Here is a 25,307-nt window from a genome sequence, read left to right on the forward strand (position 1 = left end):
AGACACAAACAGAGGAAAAGCTGCCTAACTAATTGATTGTACAGGCGAAATAGTAAAAACAACTTGGCATTTCCTTTACATGTATTGGTAAACTGCTTTGTATTAGTAGTGATTGGTTCTCCCAGTTTACAAATACATATGAAGAAAATGCAGCATTTTACTTTGCTGTATATCTTTCATAATTCAGCACTGAAATGTTACACCTACTTTGCAATTGGATACTCCCACATGTACCCGCATCCTCCATGGAGTTGTACACACTGAGTAGCCACACTGTTTTGGAGATCAGAAGTCCTAAAATGGCAAGAACAGAAGTTTGGTTTTGAAGCATTATGCTACTAAATCTATAAAGTAAGTAAGTAAAACAAACATTTAACTATCAAATTTTCTTACATATAATAGCCATATCCAGAATGTTAGGAATTACCATGATGAACTGTGATGAAGTTTGGTCTTTTTATAAAAAGGACCAGAAAGAAGCAGTAATTGGCAAATGTTTTAACTTTTAACATTCAAGAATTTGGCTTTTCTTATAGAACTTTCACAAAGGAGGGCTTTCAAATACAGACAAGTTTGTTTACATTTCGCTTATTCATGTTGTATATGCCAATCATCAAAGAGATTTATTTTTTAAAACAATGGGTGTTCTTCCCCTGTTGAATCCTTCATAATGTTTCTTGTTTACAGCCTTTTTCCTTTGGCAACATACTAAGATACTCTCTGTACACCAATATCTGGTGATGCCTTTTTTTAAATGCTAAGAATCTCTATATTGCATTTTTTAATGTAAATGCTGACTAATAAATGCTCCAAGGTAATAGCTAAGTCATGGAAGAGAATACTTTTCAAACAAGTAACTTCAACAATAGCAAAAAGAATATGAAAAATGATTAGTCAAGTTAATTTCCTTTTCATATAAGGGCTGGTCCACACTGGGGCGGGGGATCGATATAGGAAACGCAACTTCAGCTACGAGAATAGCGTAGCTGAAGTCGACGTTTCCTATATCGAACTAAAAGTACTTACTTCGGGTCCACGCGGCGCAGGCAGGCTCCCCCGTCGACAGCGCTTCCTCCTCTCGGCGAGCAGGAGTTCCGCAGTCGACGGGGGAGCGCTTCTGGGATCGATCTATCGCGTCCAGATGAGACGTGATAAATCGATCCCAGAAGATCGACCTCTACCCGCCGAATTAGGCGGGTAGTGTGGACCAGCCCTAAGAGTACATAAAATTCTCTCTTCTCAAGCATGCTCCACTGCCAAGTTTTCTCTTGAATTATATTATACCACATTTAACCTTAAAATGATGTCTTGATGAAACTATCCATCCTAAATAGATTTTCAGATTAATTCAAATACTGTAACTGTATCATCACAATAAAACCTATATGTCTTTCAACAGAAATCAGCAGTAAAGATGTATAATGCTTTCCAAAAAATTACCTCATTTAACTAAGCATCTACCTCAAAAATAGTAAATTTCAGTTAAATCTTACGAAAGAAAGAAAGAAAGAAATATAAACTACTGTATAATCAAATGAAGTGCAGTATACTGGTACTAGAGAAAGAAGCAGTTTCTCTGTTAAAGCAATTTTTAAACCTATTCAAGCTCTGTGGAAAAGTTACAGAAATTCCATTACCTATATGGAGAAGGCCACTAAATATTATAGGTATAGGAATGTTGGTGATTTTGCAAGTTTCTTGCTTTGGAAAAATCAATTGATGAAAGTATTTACGCTGGCATTAGTTATATCCTCCTCCACAAAGCTGAATGCCTGTGCTTCTGTACCAGGTATTTCAACATAATCCTTGCCAAGAAACACTCAATCAAAATCCTTCCTTTTAATGTAAAATGTTCTATCTGGATTCCCGTGGCATTTTATGTATAATTTTTTTTTTTTAAGGATTAAAACTTGTACATTTTCTGCAAATGTTGTGTCACTTTCTAGTCTTCATTTTTTCCCCAATTTTGCAGCTAACTTAATCTGGCGCCGGGACAAATGTATTACCTTAGATGTTTCCACTTGTCTAACTTTGTCTGGTTAAATGCAAGTTAATAAATAACTGCAAAAAAAGTTCCTGGGGCTTTTTCTGTCCAATTAAGAAATGGAACTATGAAAGGAAGAATCGCTCAATCTCAGCAACAGCAATAGAGAGCTAGCTAATTATTTCTTCCTGAAATCAGATAGTTCTCAGAAAACGGTTGGTTGAAATACCTAGCTCTTATGTCAGGATTTATCAAATAAAATATCCAAAACTTATTTCCTATGTTATAAATATTATGCAAGGGAATCCCAGTAAGATCAACCTTTGGTTTTTAAAGTTTTTCAGCTGTATAATTAAATGTTTTTCAAAAACTCAATAAAATAATTCTCAAGTGAAACTATTTAATTAAGTTGAATTTGGATCACCTTGCTCAAGAGACCTTTTTCCTAAAAGCCAACACTAAGTAACTAATTTTGAAATTATCTGATTAACCGATACCAATATTCAGTGTAAGTCTCTATGTATACCACATGCATCACTGTAGTTTGGGCTAATAAATTCTGACGTTAGATGCAGACAATGTTTAATCATATATAATGTTACCTTTTGGGCTAAACATTTGGGTTGGTTACTTCAACGTTCTAATGTTAGAGTCCAGAAAAGTTCATACAAGGAACATTTTCAAATTGTTTTAACATGCATACCAGTATTTTGCCATGGAAGCTGTGGAGGAGTCCAGACGTTTCTCCTCATGCAGCTGGAGACAGCTGTCCACAAATGTCCGGCCCACGCAAATCTGAGTTTTCAGTTCCGCTAACTTGTGTTGCACAGTCTGAGTTTTGTTGGAAGGGGAAAATGTTTTGTATTTAAAAATCAGGAAATATTTTAAAACAAACCAGTGAAAGGAAAATATGCCAATAAGGTCTTTGCAAGGAAATGCTTTTTTGGGGGGGTACAACTAATGTTGTGCATGGAGGAAACACCACCACAGTAAAGACTACCACCAATACAGGAGCTAGAGTTCTATAAAACAAAAAGCAATTTAATTTCCATTTCTTTTAACATTTCACATTTCTGCCAGTCTAATCAAATAGGATTTGCTCAGAGTCAAGGCACCTGTGAATCAAAGAAAAGCTATAAATTCTGGTCTTTAACTCAAAGTCATGTGTTTTTCTTATTTAAAAATAAATAGATAACAGAAGTCTGAGTTCATAAATTCCTAGATAGTACAAGTATTAGCCCTTTACTGAATGTTTTAGCAACTTGAGCTCCCCCTTCTGGTAAAAATGTGTTTCTATTCTTAACAGCTAGTAATTTCCCGAGAGAGACAAGGTGGGTGAGGGTAATATCTTCTATTGGACCAACTTCCTCACCCACCTTGTCTCTCTAATATCCTGGGATTGACAAGTACAACTATACTGCATACAGTAATTTCCCTAGTTTATTAGCAGTTCCATAAAGTACTAACTATTTTCTTAAATGCAAAAATTATTTTAAAGGTATAATGTCACAATCCAAAAAACTTTTATTTATCAAGTATCTTTTATTAAAGAATAATTAAAATTCAAGACCACAGAGGGAGAAGAGAAGTTCAAAGAGATACGAGTAGGAATAACTGGATTCAAATGAACAAAGGAAAGTTTAAGACTGGCTGTCAGGGAAAGTTTCCTAACATTGAGATCTGTTATACTGTGGAAAAAGAAGAAGCCCACTTGTAGCATTACGTAAAGCTAGACTGGGCAAGAACTCAACTATGTGGTGGTAGTCCTTACACTGGCCGGGGGAATGAAAAATACAAGTCAACAAGTCTTTTCTCAAGTTCTTAAACTCCTGTATCAGTGGGCTTCATCATTTCCTTTATCCAAGCTACAGAAACAAATAAAAGACTGATTTCAAACCCTGTAATAAATGAATTAGGCAAGACATCAGGCGAATTAGAAAGCAGTCAGCTTTTGATTCCACACACATTTTAGCAATCAGCCATGAAAGGAAACACAGAAAAGCACAGAGTGCATAATGTTTTGATAAAAATACTTTATTGGAGAGTGGTTGTCTTGCTTTAAAGCTAACTCTGCACTAAAACTATAGTTTTTTAAAAGAGGTATTTCAATAGTGCTAAGTATAGACATTGGAAATGCTAAATCACACCTGGAAATTTTATGAATTGATACTTAAGACGTCTTACTTCTAAGGGCCCAATCTTGCTCCTGCTGAAATCAATGGTAGATCTGCCTTTGACATAACAGGAAAAGGATCAGGACTCAAAACTGGGAATCTTGATGTTTTTAGTTAGAGCTCAAGGGCACATTTCAATTAACAAAAAGGCTACCAATCTCCAACCTGTATAATTCATCCCGTTTCTATGCATCACAAACACTGGAACTTGGCCAACGTTCTCATTAAAATGTTTAACATTTTTTAAATGTTTAACATTGTTATCAGAATAACCCCCTACCTAGGGTTTTTACACTGAAACTCTTAAGATCACTCCTGTATTAAGAAAAAAATAAGCAGTACCTTCTGAAAATTGCTACATTAGCATGTAGAATCCCAGAGTCTGTATTTACTAGAATATGGTTAACAAAAGTTACCCTGATTTAAAAAAAAAAAAGATACTGTGAGAAGCAGAGCCTGTTTTCATGATTCTGAACAAGGAGTAGACTAGCAATAGTCTCAAAACTCACACCCAACTCTCATTGATGGCAGCAAGAATAATATGCACTGTGGACCATATATAACTTCTTATGTGGAGTCACTTGTGCATTTAGTTGCCTTGCAGCTGAGGAATCATTTACAATATCCATAAAACTGAAGACTATATAAAATAATTATTTGCTTACCACTTCACAGGCATTAAGACAACAAATTCCCTGCTGTGAAAAACTTGCATAGTATCAATCTCAGGTAGGCCCTGATCCTGCAATGCATTGTGCACAGTTGGACCCCCATGCCTGGAAGTCCACCCAAGTCAATAGGACTAGGCTCACCTGCAGAGGTCCATCCATGACAATGCACTGTAGGATAAGAGCCTTAGACAGTAAAATGCAATTTTATAAACAAAACTATTTTCACTATATATTCATAAACCAGATCAGCAATGCACTGTTGACTTCAAATCTGAAAGAAGCAGCAGCAATGTTATCTCAAGAGCACTTTCTCATGTTCAGTTTTAAATTAAATATGACTGAGAGAGAAAGAGGAGTCATTCCAGATACTTGCTCCTAATCCAACTTTAGAACCTTTGAAAACAGTCCAGTGGTTTTGCTTGCCTAACACCTCTAGTGAAATGAAAATTACATATATTACATGCATCTATACTGAGAAAGACACAGACAAAAAGAAGGATTTCTGTCTCTTTTTCTTGGTTTAAGCTCACCTGTAAATGTGCAATTGTTTTCCCAAAAGCTTTTCTTTGTTTAACATAGTTTCTTGTTTCTTCGAACATGAATTCACAGCTGGCAAGTGCCATATCAGCAATCAACAGTCTTTCCTTGGAGAAAGAAGTGATAAAGAATCTGAGAGTTCTTATCCAATGCAACTAATCTCAAATTTCTCTACACAAACATAGATACAAACACAGGTTGGGAAACAAAAGTTTAGTTATGTCTGTTAGTGTTAGTTTTGTTCTGTTCCATTAAGTTTTTAACTAGACATATTGCATAATTGAAAATATTGTCACTCTAATGAACACAATTGTCTTGGTGGGACCCAATTTTAAAAGTTCTTAGTGGCATTCCAAAGTTGCATAAACAGGACTACAGAAATAAAGAAAAAAAATCTAAAAGTGAAATGTAATACTCCTATTGACTTAATGGAAACAATTTGGCTCAGATTATTCAGTAATTTGGTTTTAATCTTTCAGTTCAAATAAAACAGTAACGTAAACAAGTTTTAGAAGGACACTGTCTAAATCAGAGGTTCTCAAACTGTGGTGTGTGGACCACCAGTGGTCTGCGAGCTCCATTCAGGTGGTCCACAGATAGTTCCCTCTAAGGTGCACGCTTGGGCAGCTGCACACAAAAGAATGAAGGACCACCCATCTAATTAGTGGAGCCGCACAGGCGTGGCTCCACTAATTAGGTGCCTGGACCCTGGAGAAGATGCACATGTAAGGTGAGGTGGTGACCTTGGGGGGAATACGGGGTAGGTGGGCGGGGGCAGTGGGGTGAGAAGAGGGGGTGGGGAAATTTGGAATGTGCAGGGCTGCGGCAACCAGAGAAAAAGAGGTGACTTTCCCCAGCTCCGGGGCTGCGGCTGCCGGGGAGAGACAGCCCTCCTTCCCCCAGCCTCAGCTCTGTGGTGGAGGAGAGACCCACCTCCTTCCCAGCCCCAGCTCGGGGGCTGCCGCAGCAGGGACGAGAGGGCACATCCATCGCATTTGAAAGGTAAGACTACTGATATTAAAATATGAGTTGTGTGCTTTTATTTGTAGAACAAAAAAGTGTTAATTTTTAAGGTTTTTTTCCATATAGCGCTTTTATCCAAAGCGCTTTACAATAGTTAGCTAACGGTACAAAAAACATTTGGAAAGATCATTAAGTTGTCCACCGAGACCCTCATCAATTTTCAAGTGATCCGTGAAAAAAAAAGTTTGAGAACCACTGGTCTAAATACATTTAAAAGTTTATAATTTTCTCCCCATTCTCATAAACTATGAAAAGATTTAAACTAAGATCCATTTCCTGCAGAACTGTTTTTTGCTTAACCATGTAAATAATCTGGTTCACTATTGTAGGGGTGCTCATGAGCACTGCTGCTCTGTGTTTTTTCAAACCACTGAAATATTTTCTTTGAAAGAACTAAATGTATGGAATTTGCACAGTGAAAGAGTAGGTCGCATATTTAACATATAGTGTAAAATTAAGTAAACATGATTTTTATTAGATGATGCAACCATAAAGTCATAGTTTATGCTTTATGACAAAGCAGAGTCATGGTTTTGGCATCTGAGTTTCCCCTCTGCTCTTCCAAACCTGCATTAACTGGTCAACTATGTTCAGTTCTACTAATAAGACAAGCCACTTTGGGCTCTACAAAATGCTTCCACTTTTCAGTTTTTTATTAAATAGATTGAGAAAGTAGTTTATCTAACAGTGGTTCTCAAACTTTTGTACTGGTGACCCCTTTCACATAGCAAGCCTCTGAGTGCGACCCCCCTTATAAATTAAAAACACTTTTAAATATATTTAACACCATTATAAATGGTGGAGGCAAAGCGGGGTTTGGGGTAGAGGCTGACAGCTCGTGACCCGCCATGTAATAACCTCACGACCCCCTGAGGGGTCCTGACCCCCAGTTTGAGAACCCCTGATCTATAACATATTTCCACTGGTAGAAGAGTTGCAGATGTGCATTTTGCATTAGCCATTAGCGCAAAGAAAAGTCAACTCTGCACGAAAAGGCTTATAGAGGGCAAAAAAGAGAATATTTAAAACTACTGAGCTTAGTGTACAAGTGTTAAGATAATACCACAGTTGTTTGTCGCATTCGATTTTTAAATTCTGTTCTAATCTTGTGTTCTTCACACCAGTGCTATTGACCGAGAGACCTGGTCTTGAAATCGGGTATGAAAACTTGATACACGTAATATCCTTTCTGTAGCAATTATTATACCGTCCCTTACTAAAATAGTACCCTAACATGGTATCATAATAAAATTATTTGAATAGAAACTATTAGATTGCAAGCTATTTCACTGATATTCCAAGATGCTTCACTTTGATTTGCAGTGCAGAATTCCTACCACTAAAAAACAAAAGTATCAGCAAACTGTGGTTGTAGGCATCCTACCTCTGAAACTGAGGCGTCTCACCATAATCCATAAACTGCAGGTGGCGGTTCCAAGCAAAGACCAAAATAAAGTCTTTGTGCTTTTCCTGCACACAGTGTGGGTTTGTGTCAGTCTTACCTGAGGGAGCTCTGCCATCAAATAGTAGAACCCTTTGTTCTCTTGTCCAAGCAAGGCACTGGCTGGCAAACGTACATCCTCAAAAAACAGCTCTGCTGTGTCCTAAAAATGGTTTTAAATAAAATATCTGATGTCAAACTCTCTCTTCCAAAGATTTTCCTCTTATCCAGTTCCTAACTTCTACAGCCCAAATTACATATATTCATTGGAGGCTGTTTGCTTTCAATATAAATTTCACTCAAATGCAACCCACCCTTGCAGTCTAATTTAGAATATCTTGCTCTTGCAGTTAAAACTATGAACTGAAATATTACTACAGGTACATTTGATCTTTACTGAAAGTTCCCCAGGGAATAACAAGTCCTTTTACACTGCCTCAAAGTCCATCACATGGTAAGGCTCATATGACTTACTTGTGCTTTCAGGCCTATTTTTTCCAGCTTGCGTCCTTTGATGAATCCTTTCATTCCATTCTCCACCAGAAAAAGGCTGATCCCATGAGCAGGGGAGCGGGCCTCACGGTTTGTAACAGCAACCACAATCACTAAATCACTCATCCAGCCATTAGTGATGAATACCTGTAAGAAAACCAAGATGGAATAATGCTGCATGTTAGCTGGCAGGTAGCTAGGAAGATTATAAAGTAGTAGTACACGAACTTTCACACACTTCTACAAGTAAACAGTATATAAAAGATTAAAGCTGTAAGTAAGTGTCCAAAAAGCTTAAAAAGTCCAGATGCATAAAAAACCAAAGTGCTCCAGAACAGTCTATAAAGGAGAGATGGGTTCAAGCGGCATAATTCGGATCTGGATTGCAAACTATCACCCCAAAGTTAAAGGGTGTTGGGGTCTGAGGTTCTGGTCGACTCTAACCCATTATAAAGACAGAGGACAGATTTTAAAAAAAGGAACCAAATTTGTATTTGTTTATTCTGAATATTCCTAAAGTTTAAATTCAGATTTTTAATTCAGTCTCATCTCTATTATAAAGATTCCTTTTATGAACAAGAATGTCAACTAACATGCAGATGACCTCTTCCAAAAGTTAAAATGGCAAGGTATAAAATGGAAAGTCATTGGGAGATTCTCCATTACTATAGCAAATCTCTATAATTCTGTACAATATGCTGTCTACTCATATTTAATATTGTATGAAATACTGTTGCATGCTACAGTGGGTGGAAACGTACAGTTGCCTTCACTGTATCGTATGTTTTAAGTCAAATTCTGATATCACACGACAGGCAGAATATAGACACAGACATGCCAAGTATAAAAATTAGATTCAGATTCCTAACCATGCCAACCAAAAAAATGACTGAACTGCCTTGTCTTGCCTAGGTTCAGGCATGCAACTATTAAGTTTATCTATCTAAACAGTATCTTTTACATACTTATGGACAAATACATATAAACACTTACGGTTTTATTATTTTATTACTGCAGTGACCAAAAGCCCCAATCTGGACAAGGCCCCACTGTACTAGGCTCTGCAAACACATATAGATTTAGCCCATAAATATGCCTAAAAGTCTAAAAGTAATAGGCAATTGACAGCAGGAAGAATCTTTGAAATATACTGAAATCAAAATACTATTACAACTTTGTGTTTTCATCCAAAGATTTCAAAGCATTTTTACCCAGACAGACAAGAATCATCACCATCACTTTACAAATAGGGAAACTGAGGCCCAAGGTGGCATAGAAATTTTCTCAAAGTAAAAAAAAGAGTTAGTGGAAGAGGTAGCAACAGAATTGAAGTCTCTTGGTCTCTCTTTTTAACCACTAGACCACGTGGTCACCTATGATTCATCGTTTTTAAAACAAAGTTTTACTAAACCAACCATCCCAATACTCAAAAAAATCAAGTACCAGGACAGAGCTGTAACTCTAAGAGGTTTTTAGTTTTAAAAGTTTTCAACTAACAGCAGTGTCATTTAAAAGTTTTTAGAATGACAATCCCCTACTTCAATCCTCTTAATTCTTTGTATTAGGGGTTAAATGAGATGGGTACCCTTATAGCGGCTCAATATGTGGTTGGCATCTAATATGGAATTTATCCCATACACTGAACAATACAGTCACTGGATAGATTCCATTTTTGTGTTGAAGTAGTAAAGGAGTAAAGGTTTTAGTTTGTTTCCCTTGACCAACAGGGGAACGCATAGCAGGGTGGCTATTCTGCTACCAACTCCACTGAACTGAGAAACAATCTGGCCCTTGGCTATATTGTGCAGGCGGACTTTACCAGTCAAGAAAAAGAGCAAAATCTTATGATCGGGCTTCTTTTTTGTTCTCCAATAAAAGCTTCAAAGAAAAGAGTCTGCTCTGCTGATTGACCCATAAATTGTCAGCATCACAAGCTGGATGGCTGGGTAACATGAATTCTTCTATAAGATGTAACTCATAGAAAAGGAAAAACAAAGGGGTAGAGACACTAAGAGCTGGGAAAGCAGCTGTAGAATGAAGTAAATTCTCTCACTAACTGGATGTATTCAGTACCCAAGCACCATAAGTCAGAGCACATCCGCTCACATACCTTACTTCCATTGAGAATCCAATCACTTCCATCCTTTTTTGCATACGTTCGTACACCCTGCAAATCACTAAAATTGATTGGCGAGAAAAGAAAGTTATTTAAGAGAACAATCCAGCAGTGGCATGAAGTTCACATTTAAAAAATAATCCTAGTATAAAATAATGAAGAGCACAGAGCCTACAACTCCTTGTGGATAGTGCTATGGACAACAGTAGTCAAAAGCTAAAATAGGATTCAGGGATGTATTAAAAAGGGTCTAGAGAATATTATGGAAACCACAAGTGTGTTATGTACATGAATGATGAACCTCTGCATCTTCAGTACAGCACATGGTTCTACTTCACTTTCAAAGGGACATACCTGCTCACAGCCGAAGTACCATGTGCACAAATAATATCTATTAGCTCAGCAGCATCTTATGTCGACATGGCCCATCAATTTAGGGCTGCCCCAGAAAGCAGGTATCAGCCGCTCAGCTTGGCACCCTCCACATATAGTTAGAGGTCAGCTTATGGTTCTCAAGCAGAGAGGCTTTTGCTGTTTCTAGGACCAGTGGGGAGACAGTATAGAAGGTGCAGCTCCCTACTGTACTCCCCTCTGCTTAGCAGATTGAAGAGAATGATCCTGAATCAGTAATCTACCCAATAATCCTACTGTCTGCCCTTATACTATATGAATGAGAGTACAGGAAAGAGAACTCTATTCTATACAGGATTCAGGGACAAGGAAATAGGCCCTCTTGCCAAATTCAGACAGCATTATATGGACTAAGTCAAGCCTCCTTTACTGAGTTATTACATTTCACATTAAAGAATGTCCATGCAACAAGTAGGCTAGTGGCAGTTTATGCAGAATCTAAAACAAATACAAAACCCTATTTGTCCTAGGGCTGATGGCAAGATCATGGGTTTGGAACAGGCATCCGGAAATGACAAAGCTGTAAAACAGCAATCTATAATTAAAGGTTATTTCTGTGGTTCTACCTATTCCGGGCTACTGCCTAATCAGTAAGATGGCCATGTAACTATGAAACTCGGAGTTTTTACACAGCGAGATGAGGTAAGCAACATGTATGTAAAGCCCATCTGTTGTCCTTTTCAGCTTACCTGCCAGCCCCAGGTTCTGTCATGGCTATAGCGCCAATACATTTGCCTGCAGACATTTCAGGGATAAACCGTTCAATCTGATCTTTTGAGCCATAGTTTGCGATGTAGGGCATGACAATATCTGAATGAAGGCTGAATCCTGGGCCAGTACAATTAACATACATCCTTGAAGAGAAAAGAATAAAAGTAAACTTTAGAAGAAAGTGTGACAGTGATTGATCTATTGAATTTTAAAACCAGAGAACCCAAACTGAAAGAAATGTACACTAAAAGCTGTCAAAATGACACACACAATTTTAACTTGTTACATCCATGTTCTTATTTATTTATAGAATGTACTTTCACTGTCAGACTATTGGATCACCCACCAGTCTAAAGAGAACATATCCCCTCCTCTCCCGGCAGTCCTAAATATATAATACTATGATATTTATTATTTAAAAAAAAATCATCTGAAATATCTAAAGTAGGGGGTACTTATGCATGTCTAAATTATCACTTCTGTGGAAGGAAAAGACTATTACTGTCTGTGAACACACTCTCCTTACAATAGGAATCAGGAAATCAGATGAACAAATACAATCTTATAACGGTACAAATTTGATTCTTGCTGCAGTGTCTTGTACTTACTGCTCTTCCCAGACCACTGCTGAAGAGAGCAGATCCCCTCCAATGCCACCATGTTTTTCCGATATATTGACACCGAGCAGTCCCTGTTGTCCAGCTTTTTTCCAGAGCTCCCTGCTCACCTGGCCAGCCTTCTCCCATCTGCAAATGATACAGGAACGAGAAGTTAGTGGAATTCCCCTCCTACTATTTGTGATTTGCCACAGCTGCTGCTTTACACCATAAAATCTGCTACCAAGTTTCAGTGCTTAAGAATAAGACTTTCAGTCTCAGAAACCAACCTACAACACATGAGGTAACATAAAACAGGCATGTGTATTTTGCCAGCTGGGGAGAGGTAGGCAACTTGGACTCATGCAACGTACTTAGGATCTGTAGTCTCCAAGTCTATGCATTAATGATTAAGTTGCCACCACAGAATTACATGCAGTATGGTAGGTGGTAAAAAGCTAATTTCTGCTTCCAATGTATAACCTGCAATTTCCTTAACTTTTATACCTGATAAATTTGTGAACACTACCAAAGATGAGTTGATTTTTGTGGTACTTTGGTAAATTGACAGCAGAAGAGCTTCTGGTGATAGTCCTTAGATTTTAACTCGGAAGGAGAATTAGAGACTCATGGCAGAAATTCCCTATCTGTGGAACTTTCTCACTCAGGCTGTCTGCTAGAGCCAGAGTTGGATGGCCTTCAGGATGCAGTGCAAGGCTCATCTTTTCAGCCACACAGACTAGTTTGGAGGCCTTTTATCAGCTGCAACTGAAATGGATGTAAAGTGTATGCAACAGACACTTCACCGAGCAAGCAATTTGAGAAAATACTAGAAGAAATATCAAAGAAACAGAGCTTTGCAATAGCAAGATATATTACACTATAAAACACTGCATGTGCTAGAAGACTTAATGAGATCCACACCTTCCTACTTCTTTGGAAGATACTTTTCCTTGGATTATTAGCTTATATTTGAAGGATGAATCCATTTTCACTGAGAGCACATACATGAGTCCTTAGAGCAGAGGTCTCCAAACTGTGAGGCACGGAGGAATGTTCAGGGGTGTGTGGCAGGGTAGGGCCAGGCCCCACAGGGGCCAGGGAGGGAGTGCCACCCAGCCCCACTCTGCCCCAGCCCCACTCCTGGCCCTGGCCCCTAGTTCCCGGCTGCTACCCAGTGCCCAGCCATGGCTATGGCTCCTGGCCACGGCCCCCAACTGCAACTCCACTCCAGACCCCAGCCTCGGCCCCCAGCCCTAACTCCAGCCCCAGGCCCCCGGCCCGGCCGCAGCCCCACTCCAAGCTGCGGCTCGCAACCACAGCTCTATGAGGAGAGACAGATTACATTATAGGTAAGGGGGGGTGTGTGTGTGTGTGTGCGCAAGGTAAAAAGTTTGGGGATCACTGCCTGAGAGAGACACGCATGGTTGGGCTGTCCCACTGGCTCTTTATCCAGGCAGTTAAAACTTCTCTTCAATCCCACTCCCACCTCAGATAGCCCATGTAAGTTTCTCTCCCAAACACTCCCTGTGTTTTTCCGTTCACTCCGAACTCCATTCCTTCCAAGCAACATTTGCGATAAGCTCTCATACCTCCAAATCAGCCCTAAAAAAATGTCTTCCACAAAGCCTGCGTTTGCCAACATACACATTCACCCCTCCATGTCTGCCCAGCCACTTACTAGGTGTTACCATTACACCCATTTGTTCCTTTACAGTCGGATTTTTCAAAAGCATGTAAATGCTGCAGGCGCACAAGTACAATTGGCCTTATATTCCAGGGGGTGGGGGGAAGGATGTTACTAACTTGAGGTAAAATCCTAGGGAAAACAAGGCAGTAGATAAATTTTACACAAGCTAAAGACTTGTCTTTCCTAGGATTTTACCGTGCATTAGCTAGCTTGAGTTAAGAATGCACTTTTTCCCCCAATGAAGACACAGCCTTTGAAAACCAATAGTCTTAAGTCACATAGTGTGTGATTAGATGTTGATAGATGTTTGGCTGCATGTGTGTGGTTTCTTTGTGTGCTGCCCCAGCCCTGCGCAGACAGCTGGCATGGCAGACCTCAAGCAAACCACCCAATGAGCACAAGATCCGTTAAGGGACAAAGGCACCCAGCCAGGCTTATTGTCAACGAAGCCCGGTACTAGTATCCTGCAGACTCCACCAGACCACTAATACATGTATGCCCGTAACAATGGACCAGCTCAGTGAACGGCGGGACTTCCCATTCCTCCCTAGACCAGACAAAGATACTCCCTCTGAGATACATCTTTATACCCCAATACAAACAAGTTAGTACTGCTCCTCTGACATAGTTAGTTACTGCCCTGTGACATGGCTAGCTATTACCCATTACCTTGTACATGTTGGTTCGATCAAAACAGTTTTATTTCGTACTGTTATCCTGACCTTATCTCTTAGGAGGGGTCAGTGTGTTCCTGTTATCCTTGGGGAATGTTTTTGTGCCATACTTGATATCAGGATGTTCTGGTACCACTTGATATCTGGATATGTTTGTGTGAGTACTTTCTGACTAGCACTTCTTAGGAATGTGTATTTTTGCAATATTAGCCCTGTTACCAAATTCTGCGAGCAGGTCCTGCCTCATACCAGGCCTCTGATACAAGGGCTTATGTCTCAGGCTCTCTTCCTACTCCAAGGTGATTTTGAAAATCTGACACCAAGCTCTTCAGGGCAGAGACTTTGTGTATTAAGAACGTAAAAGTTACCATACTGGGTCAGACCATGGTCCATCTCGCCCAGTATCCAGTCTCTGACAGAAGCCTGTACCAGAGCTTCAGCGGGAATGTACTGAACAGGGCAATTATGGAGTGATCCACACCTGATTTCTACTCCTGGCTTCTGACAGTCAGAGATTTAGGGTTGCCCCTAGCATTGGGTTGCGTCCCTACCCATCTTGGATAATGGCCATTGATGGATCTATCCTCCAGGAACTTATCCAGTTCTTTCTGAACTATGTTACACTTTTGCCCATCACAACATCCCACGTCAGTAAGTTCCACAGGTTAGTTGTGCCTTGTGTAAAAAAAGTACTTTCTTGTTTGCACTAAATCAGCTGCCTATTAATTTCATCAGGTGATGACTGGTTTTTGTATTGTATGAAAGGGTAAATAAAACTTCTCTATACACTTTTTCCACATTCTTCATGATTTTATAGACCTCTATCATACCCCCCTCCCCAGTCGTCCCTTTTCTAAGCTGACTAGTCCTTATCTTTATAGTCTTTCCTCATATGGAAGCCATTCCATACCCTGGATCATCTTTGTTGCCCTTCTCTGAACCTTTTTTGAGATGGGGTGACCAGAACTGGATACAGTATTCAAAGTGTGGGTACACCATGAATTTATATAGTGGTATTATTATATTTTGTCTTATTTTCTATCCCTTTCCTATAGTTACTAATATACTGTTAGCCTTTTTGACCACTACTGCGCGTTGACTGGAAGTTTTCAGAGAACTATCCAAGGTGACTCCAAGATCTCTTTCTTGGGTGGCAACAGCTAATTTAGAATCCATTAAAATCCATAGTTGGGATTATTTTTTCCCCAATGTGCATTACTTTGCACTTAACTTTGAATTTCATATGCCATTTTGTTGTCCAGCCACCCAGTTTTGTGATATCCCTCTAACTCCTCACAGTCTGCTTTGGACTTGAATAATTTTGTATTGTCTGCAAACTTTGCCACTAACTGTTCACCCCCTTTTCCAGATCACCAATTAATTATTACACTACTGGAAAGTGCCACGTGCATCTATAGTTTTACATAAGTAATGAATAATAGCTGAAGGTTACAGGGATTGGCATATAAGTTTTAAAGGGACATTATCACCTTGAAATCTAGTCAGCTGCAAAAAATAATTAAAGTAGTGTCAGATTCTACACCTGCCATAATTCCAGGGCTATTTTTTTTTTCTTTTTTGTTTGGCTTTACAGACATTTTCCTACTTTATACGTGTTTCTCTTTCCCCTGTTGCTCTGTGAAAAGACCCATGCTAACAACAGAAGGAAACTGACTTTACAGAGAAGGGGAACGTGACTACCCATAAAGCACTCTCAAACATACAAAGTAAATTTTAGAAAAATCTTTCTTCTAATCTCTTTCAGTTATAGTAGCAATAAGTCTTACTTATAACAGTAAGAAGTGAAAATTATTTCAGACACGAGAATTATTTTAAGTTGATGGTGTTTTATAGTCTCTATTTGGTTTGGTTGAATGGCATTGCTCAGTAACTATAAATGGAAGAAGAGAAGCTATATTAAGCCCCCAGGGAAGGGATCATCTTTTTGTTTGTGTTTGTACAGGGCTTATCTCAGTGGGATACTGGTCTATGAGTAAGGCCCCTTGATGCTATGGTAATACAAATAAATAATAATTGATTGTGAACGTTTGTAGCATTCTCTCTCTCAAGTTTATCTTCTGGAGACTGGGCAGAAACAGAACAATTATTACAGACATAAGAGAGAAGTTCCAGGTGGAGGAGTTGAAGAGAGGAGAGGGAAGGGATGGAATAAATGTGAAAAGGTGAAATATATTAAATTCATCTTTTTATTGTTTGCTTTCCCAGTCCAGAACTAATACAGTTGCTTAAATCTTTAGTTGGAAGATGGTCCTTATTGGAGAATGGGACAATATATGGTTTTGTAGACATGCACTGTAGCCCTAGAAAGAACGATCACCATCTCTGAAGTACAGCTACCCTTCTGGGCTAACTGGCTAAATTTAAGTGGAAGAACACCATACCATATTTCATCGCATTACCCTCACTACCAGAATTAAAAACAATTGTTTGATATTAACGTGCTAAGTCTCAATTATCTTGAAATTAATTCTGAAATGAAACTGCTCTCCTAGATGTAGAATGACAACCATAACTCTTCGCAAAATAATGGGTTTCAAAACCGGAATTTGGACTAGGAGATTACAAAACAAAAATACACTAAGGATCATGCCTGAAACAAGCTAACTACACCAAATATAGCAATGGAACTGTCAGGGGGATGAATAGATCAGGGGACTGGTAACTGAAATCTTTCATTTCTAGACTGCTGTTCCAGCCCTGGCTGGGAGCAATGCAAAATCATTACCATCTGGTGTCTCGGTTGCGACCTCTAGAAGAGCTAATTTTAGGACTAGTCTACACACAAAATTGCACTAAAATAACAATCTCTTTTAATACACATATTTTGTTATAATGTGCGTGTGTAGACACTTATTTCAACTAAAAGTGTCCTATTTTTACTGAGCTAAAACAGGGTTGTTGTTGTTTTAACCAACTTCATCCTATTTTAATTTAGCTATTAAAACAACAACAAAAACCCCACTTTAACTCAGTCAGAATAGAACACTTACTCTGAAGTAAGAGTGCCCACACACACACTTGCGCAGAAATAAAAGATGTGAATTAAAACTAAGTTAGCTGTTTTGGGGCAAGTTTGTGTGTACACCAACCGTTAAGTCCCCTTTTCAGGGGATAGATAGCCACAATATAAAAACCAACACAACTAACACCTTTAGACTGTAAACTCTTTGGAGCAGGAGCGGTCTTCTTGTTCTGGGTTTGTACAGTGTCTAGGATCCTGGTCCATGACTGGGATTCCTAGGCACTACTACAATGCAAATAATAAACAGTGATAATACTAAAGCCTTAGCAAAGCTAACAGAGATTAAACTACCTTTTCATCCCTAGAGGCAAGGCAAACTTCTACAGAAGTTTGCATTTTACTGTCTGTGCTGCATTTGCTCCTGCAAATAATGAGCTCCTAAGCTAACCAACCTGGCATCCTTTCGTGAGAAATACAGAAAGCACTTTCTTTTGTTTTGCTTTACAAATATAACCATGTACTTTTTTTCTTCCTTCAAACATGTGATGCAGGAGATATGCAAACCAAGATATATATTATATACAAGCCTTAATACAATTTTTTAAAAATTAAAATAAACTCTACAGTTTGCTTGTTATATTCAGAACATCATTCCCAGAGAGTTCTGTGAAACAGCCTGGAATTAGTAGGCAACATAAAATATCCAAACCATATCTTACTCTGCATGGTAAGGAAGCACTGCTTCCTGGAAGAATTTCCTCACACTTTCCCTGAAGATATCATGATCCGAAGAGAAGATCCTTCGAGTTCCAATATCCATTAACGTTTTAGCAGAAGACGTTTCTTGACGTACCAACTCATGATTTTCAGTCTGCAGATACCTAAAAAGAGACAGACAGAGCATTTGTAAGGAATGCTACCTAACACTTTTTTAAACTGTGAATGCCTATCTTGGTCAAATACTTGTGGGCACAATGAATGGCACTAGCCTTCCAAAGGAACATAGGAGCAGAAGGGAACTCCTGGGTCATCGAGTACAGTCTCCTGGTATTGCAGGCAAACCAGCATATAATTCTGTTCATAAATTTTCAACGCGGAAGCCTAATAGACATGGACATTTGTCCATTATGCTACTTGACATGATTGACAACCAGAAAAAAAACCCAAGATCGGTACAGCAAGAGGTGTTTCAGGTCAACTTTGACATGCATCCGGCACAGCTGCACAGACAGGCTTGAATGAACCATTCCAAAAAACACACTGACGCAGGGCTAAGGTCCAGCAGCAGTAGTCCCTCACTTTCAAATTCAATCAATACCATCATCCTTCAAAAAACAAAAAAAAATACAAATAAAACTAAACAGTGAAACTCTTCTGCTTCTTTTGCCACCCATGCTCAGGGTCTAACTGATCATCCTATCTGGGGTCGGGAAGGAATTTTTCTTGGGGTCAGATTGGCAGAGACCCTGGGGTTTTGGGGGTTTTTTGCCTTCCTCTGCAGCATGGGGCACAGGTCACTTGCAGGTTTAAACTAGTGTAAATGGTGAATTCTCTGTAACTTGAAGTCTTTAAATCATGATTTGAACATGTCAGTAACTCAGCCAGAGGATAGGGGGTCTATTACAGGAGCAGGTGAGGTTGTGGCCTGCAATTTGCAGGAGGTCAGACTAGATGATCATGATGGTCCCCCCTTCTGACCTTAAAGTCTATGAGTCTAGTTGGGTTGTGCAGCAGAAGCCATCCCCTCTTCCCCCTCTGATAAACAGAGCTCTAAAAATAAGAGGCATCATCTTTTTAAAAAGATAAAAATGAAACAGCTCTAAACCTCAGCAGATAAACCCACAACCACAAATACATTTTAAAAAGTAGAGACAAGGTGGGTGAGGAAAGATCTTTTATTGGACCAACTTCTGCTGGAAAGAGAAACAAGTTTTTGAGCGACACAGAGCTCTTCTTCCGGTCTGGGAAAGGTACTTAGAGCTAAATACAAGGTGTTTTTGTCTCTTATTCCCTTTGTGAGCTCACTTAGGAGCACAGTGATTGTCTGGTTTCACCCACATAGTTGTTATGAGGTGTTATTAGAAAGGAAACAACCCCCCTGCCCAACCTCCCCAAGCGCTCATCATCAGAAGCAAGCTCCCCACAGACCAGGACCCACCAACTCAAAGTGACACCAGACCCTGGCAGAACAACAGAGGCAAAACTGCAGACATATCTCCACTGCTACAATGATCAACACCCTCCTCCGACACGCCTTTCAAGATCCATGGATCCTACACATGCCTATCGCAACACATGGTATACCTCATCCATCGCAGCAAATGTCCCAATAACAACTACGTGGATGAATCAGATAATCACTATGTTCTCAAATGAACTCACATAGGAAAATTATAAAAGACAAACACACCCTGTCACCTGTGGGTTAACACTTTTCACAAAAAGAACAGGAGTACTTGTGGCACCTTAGAGATTAACAAATTTATTAGAGCATAAGCTTTCGTGGGCTACAGCCCACTTCTTCGGATGCATATAGAGTGGAACATATATTGAGGAGATATATATACACACATACAGAGAGCATGAACAGGTGGGAGTTGTCTTACCAACTCTGAGAGGCCAATTAAGTAAGAGAAAAAAACTTTTGAAGTGATAATCAAGATAGCTCAGTACAGACAGTTTGATCAAACCAAGCAGGGCTAGCATTAGACTCACTGGGGCCCAGGTCAGAAAGCTGAAGCCCCACTGCATGGGTCTGAAGCCAGAGGCCTTGAGCCCCACCACCCAGGGCTGAAGCCAAAGCCTGAGCAGTTTAGCTTCACGGGAGGCCCCAAGCAATTGCCCTGCTTCCTACGCCATAACACATGCCCTGGCTTTTATATGCAGAAAACCAGTTGTTGTGCCACAGGTGGGCTGTGAAGTTTTTATGGCATGTGTGGGGGAGGGAGAGAGGGAGGACTCAGAAAGAAAAAGGTTGAGAACCCCTGCCTTAGATTATGTGCTAACTACCTATGCTAAACAATCTGTTTATACAGATTGTACCTGGTATTTAGCTGTGACATTCTGAGTACCTTTCCCAGACCCGAAGAAGAGCTCCCTGATCCCTGTAGCTTGAAAGCTCGTCTCTGTCACCAACAGAAGTAGGTCCAATGGTTTCTGCAAAGGGAAATCGTATCTTACTAATCTATTAGAATTCTTTGAAGGGGTCAACAAACATGTGGACAAGGGGGATCCAGTGGACATAGTGTACTTAGATTTCCAGAAAGCCTTTGACAAGGTCCCTCACCAAAGGCTCTTACGTAAATTAAGCTGCCTTGGGATAAAAGGGAAGGTCCTTTCATGGATTGAGAACTGATTAAAAGACAGGGAACAAAGTGTAGGAATTAATGGTAAATTCTCAGAATGGAGAGGGGTAACTAGTGGTGTTCCCCAAGGGTCAGTCCTCGGACCGATCCTATTCAACTTATTCATAAATGATCTGGAGAAAGGGGTAAACAGTGAGGTGGCAAAGTTTGCAGATGATACTAAACTGCTCAAGATAGTTAAGTCCAAAGCAGACTGTGAAGAACTTCAAAAAGATCTCACAAAACTAAGTGATTGGGCAACAAAATGGCAAATGAAATTCAATGTGGATAAATGTAAAGTAATGCACATTGGAAAAAATAACCCCAACTATACATACAATATGATGGGGGCTAATTTAGCTACAACAAGTCAGGAAAAAGATCTTGGAGTCATCGTGGATAGTTCTCTGAAAATGTCCACGCAGTGTGCAGAGGTGGTCAAAAAAGCAAACAGGATGTTAGGAATCATTAAAAAGGGGATAGAGAATAAGACTGAGAATATATTATTGCCCTTATATAAATCGATGGTACACCCTCATCTCGAATACTGCGTACAGATGTGGTCTCCTCATCTCAAAAAAGATATACTGGCACTAGAAAAGGTTCAGAAAAGGGCAACTAAAATGATTAAGGGTTTGGAACGGGTCCCATATGAGGAGAGATTAAAGAGGCTAGGACTCTTCAGCTTGGAAAAGAGGAGACTAAGGGGGGATATGATAGAGGTATATAAAATCATGAGTGATGTGGAGAAAGCGGATAAGGAAAAGTTATTTACTTATTCCCATAATACAAGAACTAGGGGGTCATCAAATGAAATTAATAGGCAGCAGGTTTAAAACAAATAAAAGGAAGTTCTTCTTCACGCAGCGCACAGTCAACTTGTGGAACTCCTTACCTGAGGAGGTTGTGAAGGCTAGGACTATAACAGAGTTTAAAAGAGAACTGGATAAATTCATGGTGGTTAAGTCCATTAATGGCTATTAGCCAGGACGGGTAAGGAATGGTGTCCCTAGCCTCTGTCTGTCAGAGGGTGGAGATGGATGGCAGGAGAGAGATCACTTGATCATTGCCTGTTAGGTTCACTCCCTCTGGGGCACCTGGCATTGGCCACTGTCGGTAGACAGGATACTGGGCTAGATGGACCTTTGGTCTGACCCGGTACAGCCTTTCTTATGTTCTTATGTTCAATAAAAAAATATTACCTCACCCACCTTGTTGCTCAAATATTCTGGGATCAACGCGCTAGAACAACACTAGTCAAGGAGAGGCTAACAGCAATATCCGGGATTTAAATGACCAAAATAATAAAGGTCCCTCCAAAGATTATGAATAAGTTTTTTATCTTGAAGACATCACTTTATAGTAGTTATCCCATGAATTAGTCTTTCTTCTGAGATGTTCCTTTTTGGTCAGTATCTTGTTTTACAGTACAGTCTTGCTAACTTACAGAGTTTTAAAAAAAATCTTGCTGCTTTCACAGCAAAGGTTTATTTGTCAAATGGCTGAAGTGAAGTTCTGTATTTTAATGCTGTGATTCTTTTTAAGTACAAATGCCACAGTACACTAGGAACTGCATAAATAAAAGCAAGCTACAATTAGCAGAATGGACTCTCCGATGCAGACTAGTTTGTTCACCTTGGGCTCAACCCTCCAAACATTTATTACCAAGCATGGTTCTCAAGACTTTGCAGTCGCACACCTCTCAAGCACAACATTCAGTGGTGTTTGTAGGGTCATGCCCTTATTGGCAAACCTGTAATGCAGTGATTCATCCTGACATTGGTTTCAAGCCTTACACAGGATTTGGAATGAAGGAGGTAGTATACATATTATTGTAATGAGATTAGTATGCAAGATGTTACTGCAATCTATTTATTCTATATTTTGTATTTTTTTTCCAAACACAAAATAAATACACCTCAACCCTATACACACACATACACACCTTAACCAAGAACCCCCCACTAAAACTATAGGGTTACATTTTTTTAAACTAACTCCCCCCAGGGGAGTCATGCTGGGGGACAGAGGCTGTATTCTGCAAGGTCATGGGATGGTCTCAAGGATCTAACAGGTCTTCTCCTCTCTTCTATGAGCTTAAATCACAAAACTTTAAAATAAAAGGAGATGTTGGCGTGTTACCACAACTACATTTTCAACTTTAAAGATATACGGAATGTATTTTTTTAAAATTCTTTGCTTTTAGACATGCGTAGTGTGTACAGAGTTCAAGGTGGGCACACTCAAGAGTTTAATGATAGAAATAAAAATCTCATCAAATAACTTGGGGACATGAGCTTCTTGCAAGAACTTTGGATGAGACCTCATGATCTGATTCTGACTATGACAACAACAAAGTTTGCTTGCCTGTAGCTTTGTCATTATCTGAAATTGCCATGCTGGCAGTATCTGGACCAAAGGTCACAGCTATTTTCCTTCTAAAGAACTGCCTTCACATGGGAGTTATTCCAGAGAGCCTGTTAAAATTCACACCCCTACCTTAATCCAAATTAACCTTCAAGAGTAGACAAGCCCTAAGAGATGGGGTGTGACAGAGAATCAGAGAGAGAGGCACCAAACAAGCAGGCACCATTAGGAGGAGAGCTGAGACCTGAGCACTCCCAAACTTAGTTTGGATCTGGATGGGGACTTCACAGCTGGGTCATAGCCAAAGCCAAAACTTGATCCAAACCCATCCAAAACCAGGGGGAGCCCAGATCACCCCAATATAAACCTTGATCCAAACCTGTCCAAAATCTGGGGGAGCCTAGATCCCTGGCATTATTATGTCCATTAATATACCATTATTTATGATATTACTCAAAGACCCCAGTCTGGGCCTTGTTGCACTGAGACTGTACACACTACACACACAGTGCACACACACTGTACACAGCACACACAGAGAAACAGTGCACACACACTGTACATAGTACACACAGAGCACCCTGTACACAGAGCACACTACTGTGCGTATACACACAGAGCACCCTGTACACAGACAGTACACACAGAGTACACTATACACACAAATAGCATGCACACACTACACACAGAGCACACTGTACAGAGAGTACACATTACACACAAACAGCATGCACACACTGTACACACTACACACACAGTACACACAAAACACTGTATTGTGTGTATACACAGACTATACACACTGTACACAGACACACACACACAGAGCCCGGACTGGCCGGCACCCTCCATTCACTCGCTGCCGGAGCCGCCCCAGCCGTTCTCCCGCCCAACCGAGCCGGATGCTCCGCCGGGGCTCGGGGTTTCCCAGCCCGGACGGCCCGGCTGCGGCGCTGGCTGGGCGCGGTCACGGCCCCCGCCCCGGGAGCGCTCACCTGGCCGGCGGCCGGGCCCCCAGAGGGCAGAGCGGCCGCAGGGCTCGGGTCAGCAGCCGCCTCGCCGCCATCTCGCCGGGCCTGGGTCACGGACTGGGCCCGCCCCCGCGCGGAGCCGGAGCAGTGCGGCCGCTGGGGCGCCCTCTAGTGGGCGGCGTGTAACACGCCCAGCCACGCACACCGACACCGCCCGCTGGTGTGTAGCACGCCCAGCCATGCACACCAACACCGCCCCCTGTTGTGCGACACGCCCAGCCACGCCCAGCGACACTGACGGCTGGTGTGCAACACGCCCAGCCACTAACACCGACACTGCCAGCTGGTGTGTAACACGCCCAGCCACGCAAACCAACACTGCTAGCTGGTGTTCAACACACCCAGCCACACACACCGACACCGACAGCTGTGTGTAACACGCTCAGCCATGCACACCGACAGCTGGTGTGCAACACGCCCAGCCACGCACACCAACACCGCCAGCAGGTGTGCAACACGCCCAGCCACGCACACCGACACCGCCCGCCGGAGTGCAGCATGCCCAGCCACACACACCGACACCACCACCCAGCTGGTGTGTAAAATGTCCAGCCACGCACACCGACACCGCCAGCTGGTGTGCAACACGCCCAGCCACACACACCGACACTGCCAGCTGGTGTGCAACACGCCCAGCCACACACACTGACACCGCCCGCTGATGTGTAACACGCCCAGCCACGCACACCTGCACCCTCTGCCAGTGAGCAACACACAAGCCTACACCCTCTGCCAGTGGGCAATACACACAGGCACACACACCCCCTACACCTCCTGCCACTGTGCAACACACATATACTTAGCCACACACACCTGCTCGGCCTGCCAATGTATAATACACACAACCACACAATACCTCCCTGCCAGTGTGGTGACACCTACACCTCCTGTCGTGCAACACACATACCCTGTCAGTGTGTAACACACCCCTACGCCCTATTAGTGTGCAACCCCCACAGCTACCCACACTTACATCCCCTACCAGAGTGCAACACACATAACTAACCCCCTGCCAGCGTGACACACAGCACCTGTCAGTAGGCCACACACACAGCCATCCAC

The 25,307-nt window shown here is 40.9% G+C and overlaps 1 protein-coding gene across 1 annotated transcript in view; it reads right to left on the bottom strand.

Annotated features, from left to right (window-relative positions):
• ACADL (acyl-CoA dehydrogenase long chain) overlaps positions 1–24,318 on the bottom strand; it is a 28,303-nt gene extending 3,985 nt beyond the window's left edge. The window contains exons 1-10 of the mRNA XM_026647708.2: positions 24,210–24,318; positions 18,223–18,384; positions 12,169–12,306; positions 11,539–11,703; positions 10,433–10,499; positions 8,305–8,469; positions 7,892–7,993; positions 5,360–5,473; positions 2,688–2,815; positions 208–294 (exon numbers count right to left, since the gene is read on the bottom strand). Of these exons, the coding sequence (XP_026503493.1) occupies positions 208–294; positions 2,688–2,815; positions 5,360–5,473; positions 7,892–7,993; positions 8,305–8,469; positions 10,433–10,499; positions 11,539–11,703; positions 12,169–12,306; positions 18,223–18,384; positions 24,210–24,280 (1,199 nt within the window). The 5' untranslated portion in view covers positions 24,281–24,318. The remainder of the gene's footprint in view (positions 1–207; positions 295–2,687; positions 2,816–5,359; positions 5,474–7,891; positions 7,994–8,304; positions 8,470–10,432; positions 10,500–11,538; positions 11,704–12,168; positions 12,307–18,222; positions 18,385–24,209) is intronic.
• Positions 24,319–25,307: the final 989 nt, after the last annotated feature.

This window comes from Terrapene carolina, unplaced genomic scaffold, assembly GCF_002925995.2.
Source record: "Terrapene carolina triunguis isolate 2854851 unplaced genomic scaffold, T_m_triunguis-2.0 Scaffold62, whole genome shotgun sequence".
Classification (NCBI taxonomy): Eukaryota; Metazoa; Chordata; order Testudines; family Emydidae; genus Terrapene; species Terrapene triunguis.